The sequence below is a fragment of the Pinus tabuliformis genome, chromosome Q, assembly GCF_031772625.1.
Source record: "Pinus tabuliformis cultivar Carrire ecotype Pingquan chromosome Q, CPIR1, whole genome shotgun sequence".
Classification (NCBI taxonomy): domain Eukaryota; kingdom Viridiplantae; phylum Streptophyta; class Pinopsida; order Pinales; family Pinaceae; genus Pinus; species Pinus tabuliformis.
In genome coordinates this window covers 1,289,474,386-1,289,484,071 of record NC_142296.1, presented here as the reverse complement: position 1 = coordinate 1,289,484,071, position 9,686 = coordinate 1,289,474,386, and the positions used below count along the sequence as shown (strand labels likewise).

Sequence of the window (9,686 nt, the reverse complement as noted above, 5' to 3'; positions counted from 1 at the left end):
ACATAATAATTTAATTTTTTATTAAAAAAAAATTAAATGCATTTATTAATTACAAATTTTTATGAACTTTTGAAACCGGAACAGTTACACTGAGCCCACTTCATATATTCTATAAAACCAGACTTGTCACACCTGCTTCCAGGGTAGCTTTGGCATGGCGCGCAAAACATTAATTAAACGCTGAGAAGTTTGATGGTTAGATTTATGTATCTTTCAGTCAAACCCGCGTTGTTCAATCTTCTAGATGGGGTACACATAATTAGGGAAGCGTATTCTTACATGTACAAGAATTGTCTCTACTGTCTGAACAGTGCTACAAATGGCTGAGCAGTTGTGAGACCACTTAATTAATTCAACTCCTCGCTTTTTTCGTATATACAAGTATGTCTCTGTTTTCTGAACAGTTGCAATTGGCTTGGCAGTTGTTGTCAGGCGAATTAAACACATTCAACTTTTCACTTTTTTCCTGAATGTTTTTTGTCAAATGTCAACGTAGGAGAAACTATAAAATTGACAATGGCCTCCTTGTAATTTTGACAGAGCTAAGAATTGGGCCAAATATTATAGTCGTTATACGTTGTTGTTACCATTCTGTGATTTACAAGCGAGAACCCTGTAAGTCAGACTGGGCATTGTGCAGACAGAAGAAAATATGGGCATGGAGAACATGGGAACTCTGCAGCAGCTCCGCAGCTTATTCGTTCCGCAAATTCCTCCTGCACTTGAGGTTTCTCATTCTCTGTAAACCCTTTAAATTTTGCGTTATATATATATATTTCAAGGATCTTATGTTTAGTAGTGAGGATTTTTTCTTGGATGTGCAGCGTGGAAAAGTGCAATTGTTGCGTGGTGATACCACTTCCGCAGCACATTCATCTGATGAGGCTGAAATCAGGACGTCCTTTAATTTTACATATGACCACCCTTTGGTAGAGTTCGTTTCTCAGAATTTGGTCAATGGAGAAATCGAGGGAAACATATGTCGCGCAGTGACCAGGTATATATACACTTTAAAGTGCCCAAGTCGGATCCTGAAGGTTGAATCACTTGAGGTTTTGGACCAGTTTTTAGTTAACATTTGAAAGACCTGTTAGAATGCATTGTTAAGAACCTTTCAGTATAATTAGTCTAGGGGTCGATTATGGAATATCAATCCCTGCTCCAGAATAGCCGAGCCGCAGGCCTGGCATTAATCTCTATATGTCTCCTATCTCTAATTTTGTTTTCCTTTAATCTTTTCTTAAGACAATCAGAGAGACTGATAACTCTAGAATTTAAAGTCAATACCTTATCAATTTCCGTAAAGCACATCTATATTGCTAGAAAAAATAGGGTGTGACCATCCTCACAATCTGTCACACATTCTACACATATTTTGTGGCAGTCCCAAGGACCCCCAGATGAATAGCCTACTTCTAGAGCACATAAGCGAACATACTTACAGAAGGCTTTGAATCCAAATCTAGACCTTAGCAAATGGTACATCGGGAAAATATGGTCAATGTCCTTTGGCTTTCCACAATAGCTGCAGTGCCCATCTGTGAAGCCCGTTTCAGAGCTTTCCATTAGTTGGGAACACCATATATAGAATGAATCATGCCAAAAACCTTGTTGTGAATAAAACCCTCACATTTAAAATAGCTTGCACCCTTATTCAGCCATATTTTCGTTGTCTTTCTGTACAATTCTCCTTGTATATTGAGAAAGGTGCGCCATAACTCCCAACTCCAATTTTTCCAATCCTGAGAGAGAGAAGGCCGGCATCTCTTATAACGCTTCAGACATAGTCAGATCGGAAGTTTTGTCACTCCATAGCCCTTGCGTTCTGGCTTCATCTTTCCAATTAAGCTAATTTTGTTTTTGTAAGTCCCAAGGTTTTACTGATTAGTCTCTCTACTGCTCCAGGGCTTATTCTTTTTCTCCTTTTCAGTAGGAAAACGTAACATTTCATAGGGGCATTGAATACCCTGATTTTCATCTCTGGGTATCCTAACAAGAGTGAACATTTACCAAAAGTGTCATCATAACCTCAAAAAGAGAAAAATAGTCCTGGATTTATAGTCTGATATACATCTTAAAATGATAGAACAATTCTGCAAAATACACTAAAAGCAGTCCCTATAGGGCTTTGCCAGCTTCTCATCAGAAAGCACTCAAATCATCATTCCTAAAGAAGTTCTGATAAAAACAGAAATAAGAAGTATTCAAATAACATGAAGGGGTCTTACTTGTGATTGACTGAAGAATACCGGCCGATTCTTGCAGTATCTCCTAGGTCCCTTCTTACAGTCAGTACTTGCTTGGACAAAACAACCGCTTCCATGTTGTTCACCCTGCAGACATGGGAATAGGACTTGCCATCAAAAGCATGTATCAAGGGTTTATTCCCATAGGAATTAATAACTTTAGTAGAAAAATAGTGGGGAAAGATTTGCATTTGCCTCTATGGAACATATCATGGAAAAATGACCTTGTGATTCTTTGAACACGGACTGGTCCTTTTTAATGCTCTAGGATAATAGACCTCCAAAGGTGGCAGAACTTCACTTTGACTTGTTTGTATTTGGAATATATAATGGCAGGGTTGGAGTGGTTTTTGGAATGGAAGCTGAATCACCGGGTGCTCACAATGTGATAGCAGGGATTTTTGATGCTTTGAAGGCACACAACAACAACAGTATCCTCTTTGGATTCGTGGGTAAGGACAGTAGCCGTAAGATTTTAGTAAATTGAAGCCCGAGTAACTTTTCTAAGTACTCGCATAATTCCTTCTTCTGAATTTGGTTTTAACACTACAAAGTTGTGAAACAGGTGGGATTGATGGTCTGTGTTCACAAAACACATTGGTAGTGACAGATGATTTGTTGAAAGGCTACCGCAATCAAGGTGCATTTCTGTACTCAAAAAAAGACAAAGGAGTTGATATCAGATCTCTGTGTTCTGTTTGAACTGTCTATGCTGATTGAATATATGAAGTATCTTAATTTAAATATGTTAATGGGATACGATCCGCCACTATAAGTGTCTATCATTTATCACTAGTAATTTTTGAGATGAAACTTCCTTCCCTCACTTCATCTAATAATATTTTAGGTTCCTTGAAATTAATATTTCTTCCAGAAAAAATTCCTTAGGAGCACTGATAGATTTTAAAAAATATTTTGGCCCAAAAACAGAGGATAATATTGGTATTTTGGTTGGTTGGGCTGTGGTTCAGTGTAAACTGGTGAGATTTACATCCACTGGCCCAGATTCAATTCTCTCATCTACCTGGGATTCTGGGAATCCCATGAGTGGCATGTCCTAGGAGTTTGGATCCTGCTGTGGCAGAAGTTGGGTTGTTTCTGTGAAATTTTTTAGGCATTTGATTCTTCTGATATCTTTCTTATACTTCCAGTTTTCACGATTGAAATGTTATGCAACCTTGTGACTGAAAATTTTGATGATGACAGGAGGATGTGATCTTTTGGGGCAGTCATCAAAGAAAATACATGAATTCCAGCAGATGGAAGCTGCTAGAAGGTCCTGTATAACGTTGAAATTGGATGGGCTGGTTTTTATTGGAGGCAAGTTAGATGACAAAGCTATTTTCCTTTTCCATTGTTTCTAGGGCTTAAGATATTTGAAGAACTTATTAACTCATGGCAAGATTTTCTGACAAAGACCAGCAAGATGCATCTAATTAACCATCTCTCTCGGCAGGTTGCAGTGCAAACACAGATGCAGCTCGACTGGCTGAGTATTTCGAGTCTACAAAATGTCAAACAACTGTAAGGGAATATTTAACAACTGAATGACTTTTTTTTTGTACTAAGTATGTTCTAATTTATTTGATTCGTAGTATTAAATTCTCTTATTTATCCACTTTCTAGGTCGTTGGAGTTCCTGTCACACTTGAAGGCGATTTAAAGAATGAATTTGTAGAAACAGATGTAGGCTTTGATACTGTATGCAAGGTATGCCTTACTAAAACTTCAAAAATTAATCATAGAATAGAGGTTACCGCTTCAAGCATAGTTATTAGAACTGTTGATTGAGATATGAAAGTAGCCCGTTAGCAAACTACTGATAAAGTTTTTCATACTAAAATCCTCCAGGTTATAATTTGGACCCTAATAAGGTTAGGCAGACTTACTATGGCTCACTCATGTTGGTTGAACGAAACAACATGGTTTGGAAATATATCTTCAAAGACTTTGAATTACAAAGCGAAAACTTCAGATCAGATCACATGGATTTTCAGAATAGTTAATGTCAATTTTAATATTCCTAGGACAGATACGAGAGGTCCAGATCTTGCTTTGCAATCAAGACGCATTTTCTTGTCTGTCATGAGTAGTCAACCTGAATCATACCGATTTAACTTGTACTTTTATGTATAATATAAAAAGCATAAAATAGTGAAAAGAAAAACACTTCTAATCAGAATGCTCATGGATTTATCATTCAATCTGGTAGATCAATTTTCCTAAGAACAAGCATATTCTGTGCAGGTCAGTTCCCAACTCATTGGTAATATCTGTCTTGATGCTCTGTCAGCTGGGAAGGTAACTCCTAAACAACAATGCCGCTTTTTATTCTTTAGATTTCCGTTTTTGGCGAACTGCCAATCTATGGGTCCTCAAAGTATGCCATACTGATGCTTGATTTGTTCTCCTCGTTTACAATCTTTGTTAGTACTATTTCTTCGTACGACTTGTGGGGAAAGGGGCATCACATGTTGCTCTTGAGTGTTCTCTTCAATCAAATCCAAATCTGGTAAGCTTGTGTTCTAACTTGGTACATGTTTGGATAAGGACACCTCTTGCTTTCCTGCTGTGCTTGGATTTCCTAACAACTCATTCAGTTTGCATAAATGCAATTGTGGATGCAGGTGATTCTTGGAGAGGAAGTTGCCACATCAAATATGACGCTTTCTCAAGTGACCAATCGTATTTGTGATGCTATTCAAGCCCGTGCAGAGAAGGGTAATACCATGATCTTTCTCCTCATATTGGACAAATTTTGACATTTTGTGTTAGACAATGGCTGGTTGATTTAGGAATGTGATTGTAACTTGTTGGTCGTTCCTCTTGGAAATCATCTGTTTTGCTCGGCATAAGCTGCTTGAACATCCCCTCCACTTCATACTACTAGTCCTTTTATTAGTTTTTGTTTAACTGCTATGTAGTATGAATGCCTTGTTAGAAAAGCAAGCGCACACAGTCAAGAATCAAGACCAACACACAACTGAAAAATAATGATACACCATTACATGTAGGGTATCTTCTATAGAAGAGAGGCACATAACAAACCATAATCCAAAATGGCAGTATTGCAAAACAACTGGGTCACAACCTTGTGAAGTTGACATTAATTTTTAACACTCGTTCTTAATGTCAATTTGGGATTAGTTCAAAAACGCCCTCTTAATGTCAAAATGGTTCTTAGTTCAAGATCGACACACAATGAAAAAAGAATGATGCACCATAACATTGACTTGCTTCATACAACATTATAAAGTATGACCTCTTAAACATAAGAGAGGTATACAGGAAAAACATAAACCAAAATGGCAATATTGCAAAACAATTGGGCTACACCATTGTCAAACTGACATTAATATTTTAACATGCCTTGCTGTCATGGTATATTGCAGGTAAGTATCATGGTGTCATTATTCTATCGGAAGGCCTCATTGAGAATATTGTGGATATTCGACTTCTAATACAGGTCTGTAAGCGTCTTTCAGTTTACTTCTTTCAACGCATAAATTCCCTTAGAGTTTCCATAGAGTTTCTTTACAACTTATGTGGTGATTGTGAAAATTTATTTATCTGTACAGGAAATAAAGGGCTTACTAAAAGAGGGCATAAGCACTAAAAAATGTCCATCACTACTTTCACCTTCGTCAGCTGCTCTGCTGAAATCTCTTCCACATTTTATCCAAAAGCAGGTAACTGGAAATTTCCGAATTTTTTATTTATGTCAGTTTCTACCATTCGAAAATGTTTTATAGAGGTGATGATGACTTTTGCAAATGCAGCTTCTCGAGGAGATGGAGACAGAGGGATTGAATTACTTGTCAAATGTATGTAACATTTTTTATTGACTTTTTGTTATTTCAGAGAACCCTGATATTACTGATTTTTAGTTTTGGTGGTATGATAATAAGCGACACTACCCAAAATGCTTCTGGGGAGAATCCATTTTAGTTAATTCCCCTAAAAAGCTTCAAAGAATCAAACCCATCTATATTTCACCCTGCATTCTAACATTTTGAGGCATTCTGATTGCTCATTATCATGTTTAAATTCAATCATTTGGCCTTTCAAGGAAAGCAAGATATTTTGTATATTTAATGTTATCGGAAAGATAGTTTCAATTAAAGCCAAATGCTTGATATTATTTACAGTGTCAATAAAACTTAGTATGGCATTACCCCCGTCAACATATTTTGTAAGTCAGACATCTACAACTTTTCATAAGAAACTTCAATGCAAGTTTGAGAGTGTGTCTGTAATGGGGGATTGATTTCAAAAATTGATGTTTCTTGAAGTATCATCGATTGTTATATGTAGTTGATATTGCAAGATATGATTTCAAAGTTTGTATGAGTCTAGGAGAAGACAGTCATCAACAGATTTCAATTGCTTCCTCAGATTTCTGTATCAAATTAAGATAGGTGTCAGAGTCATTTTGTTATGCACACAGACTAAAATTGTCCTTTTTGCTGGATACTCAGATAGAAACTGAAAAACTTCTGGCAAAACTAGCTGAGGACGAGCTAGCCAAGCGGAAGGTTTGATATTCTCTCTTACCTTGTACAAAACTTGACAAAGTGGCATACTGTTATTATCTAAGTGGGATTTCATTTACTAGTTAAGAGCTGGAACAACGTATGTCTGATGCAAATCAGTAGTCTAGGGATCTAGGCCGGTAATATTTTCAGGAGCTTGAGCTTTTACCATGGTTTCCATTTTAGAGTTGTTTTTCTTGAACTAAATAAGTTTGTATAGAATCTGACAAATCTAGATTCTTGTATGATATTCCAGCAAAAGTATTCTGACCTTAATGAGTGTTCTGTTTTGCAGAAGGCTGGCACTTACACAGCTAAGAAATTGGACAGTGTGTGTCATTTTTTGTGTTATCAATCTCGTGGCTCTTTACCATCTAATTTTGATTGCAACTATGCATTTGTAAGTGCAGTCTACCATTTTCATTACACAGGCCATACAGATGTGTTTAAGATGTAGTGACCTAATAAACTGGGAAGCAAATCCGGAGTTTCAGAGTAATGTGTACCTTTGAACAAGTTGATGCTTTTTTCTTGCAGACTCTAGGTCAATTAGCATTCTATCTTGTCATGAATTGGCTGAATGGTTACATGGCTACCGTCACAAACCTGATTCAACCAGTTTCCAAGTGGAGGTGTGGGGCAGTTCCATTCACTGTATGTCACACTATCTTTCAGATTAGACACAGTAATCTTTCCCTTTGTAGAGATGGTTCTTTGTTAGCATAGTACCAAAATAGGCTTCTCTCCTTTAAATTTTCAATCAAGAACAAATATTTTTTGTTATGTTGTTCAATTCCCTTAGTCTAATGCTTGTTTTGGTGCCTATAGGCCATGATGACTCTTGACACGCAACCTAAAGACTGCAATGCTGTTAAATCTGGAGAGCTTGCCATTCATTCAGAGAAGGTCAATCTTAAGGGGAAGCCAAATAGGTATGGTCACACTCACTAGCCTTCTATCCGTTATTTTGTGAAAAATACATTTGATATTTCACTAGGGAACAATAAAAATGCAGATCAAGAATGATACATTAGGAAGCCAAAAGACAGACACATACTAGGTTCACCCTCCTCCCTACATAAGCAAGGAGAGCTAGCATGTCCAGTTTGTCTCTGATCTCAAGAACATCTACAGTATCCCTAAATATGTCAATCATAGCAGAGATCTGTATAGCGAATTCCAATCAATTAATTGAAACTTCTCCCAAATGGACTGGATTATAAGGTCGTTCCACACCGTTGTTTCCATAAGAAGAAGATGTCTCTCGGTCTAATCTGGTTCCACATGGTCTTCGTGCCTGGAGATTATCCATTTGTCCCCAAAAATAACCTCTTTCTAATAAAGAGAGGCAACAAAGAGAAAACTGTACTCAGCAGCAAGCCACATCAAAAAAGCTTCGGCAACCTTGCATTTCCACATAACATGCTGAACAGTTTCAGGTTTGTGACAAACCAGGCATCGTCCATTTGTAAGGCCAGTACAATTAGGAGTGGCATTACTGCTAAACTGTTATGAAGAGCTAGCTACGCAAGTATTCTAGACTTGAGAAGTGTTTATCCCCAAATTATCCCTTTTATCATTTTATTACATTCCAGGTTTCATCTAATGACTGGCGAGTTGTATTTACCAGTAATTTCATTGGAGAGGGTCCATTACTTATGATTCAATTATGGTCAAAAGGTAAGCCTGTAGGTTGTAAAATAGGTAAATGAAAGCTGTGTAACCCTCATGTTTCTCTGCAATTGCATTGTTTTGATACTCTTCCCTACTTGGTTTATTATGGGGATGAATTTACCAATGCAAGGTCACCCACTAAAGGATCCAGTACTACTACTTTAACACATGTTGAAGCTGCACGAATTTACCAATGCAAGGGCACCCAGATCCAGTACTTCACACATGTTGAAGCTGGACATCACTAACCTATGTAGCCTCGTTTTCCCCCCTTTTTCTCTGTGAGGCTTGAGTAATCCAAAGATTTCTTATAGTTTTTTGCACTCTTTTTGGCAGGTTGCTTCTCCAAAATGCAGAAAAGTGGTTGATGGATGATCTTTACACAAGTCCTGGACCTATTCAGTATCAAGGGCCTGGATCAGATTCCAGGTTAATAACAGTTTCAATTAAAGCCGAAGACTAGGTTGGAGACATCCAAGGCATTATAGCTCTAGTATTCACTCTTCCTATCTGGCAACTCAGACATTCTGGAAGTTGTTACACATTTAGGAACCTCAACTCCTTTAATATATAACTCTATTTGACTGAAAATGTGAGTTGGGCATTATACTGTTAGTTCATATAGTTGTGATCACTATCTCTCAGGTCAGGTCAAGTATATTAAATCTTGGCGGTCTAGTGAGGATTTATAAAAAGTTGCAGCAACCTCTGCCACTAAGATTCATTAAATGATATTTGTTGCCTGCTTAAAGAGAATTCTGATTACGAAATTCTGATCACGAATTAATTAATGGAGAAGAACAATGACGGATAATAAAAGGTGCTTAAAAAGCATGGATGAATTTTCTGTTAGCCAACATGAAAGAGACGAGGTTAAAACACAAATATTCTGTCGAAGTTGTTATAGTTTCATAAAGATTCAAAGCTATACTATGACGCCTGAGCTTAAAATATTTAATCAATGAGAAAAAAACACGATTTCTCTGAGCAGTGCTTAACATTTTACCTTGAATAATCATATAAATAATAATAATTTTTCTTCATTCCAGACCGGTTCAAATCACTTTTATCGATGAGTAACGAGTTTACTAGGAATTCTATTCATAAATTTGAGGATGAGGATCAATCCTTTGAATTATTATTATTATTTTTCGTAAAGAGTAAATCATTATATAATTTTTGGTGCAGCTTTGCGTAAGAAAATATATATATTATAAATTAAATAATGGATTAA

General features: G+C 36.8%; 1 protein-coding gene across 1 annotated transcript; it reads left to right on the top strand.

The window, feature by feature from the left end:
- Nucleotides 1-206: 206 nt before the first annotated feature.
- Nucleotides 207-9,309, top strand: LOC149224550 (pyrophosphate--fructose 6-phosphate 1-phosphotransferase subunit alpha-like). The gene is made up of 19 exons (XM_089386149.1): nt 207-381; nt 541-727; nt 825-997; nt 2,583-2,698; nt 2,812-2,886; nt 3,453-3,566; nt 3,703-3,770; nt 3,873-3,956; nt 4,494-4,547; nt 4,678-4,758; nt 4,874-4,967; nt 5,639-5,712; nt 5,825-5,935; nt 6,026-6,070; nt 6,725-6,781; nt 7,074-7,178; nt 7,316-7,432; nt 7,607-7,710; nt 8,789-9,309. The coding sequence occupies exons 2-19, from the start codon at nt 653-655 to the stop codon at nt 8,913-8,915; spliced, it is 1,674 nt and encodes a 557-aa protein (XP_089242275.1). The 5' UTR covers nt 207-381; nt 541-652; the 3' UTR covers nt 8,916-9,309.
- Nucleotides 9,310-9,686: the final 377 nt, after the last annotated feature.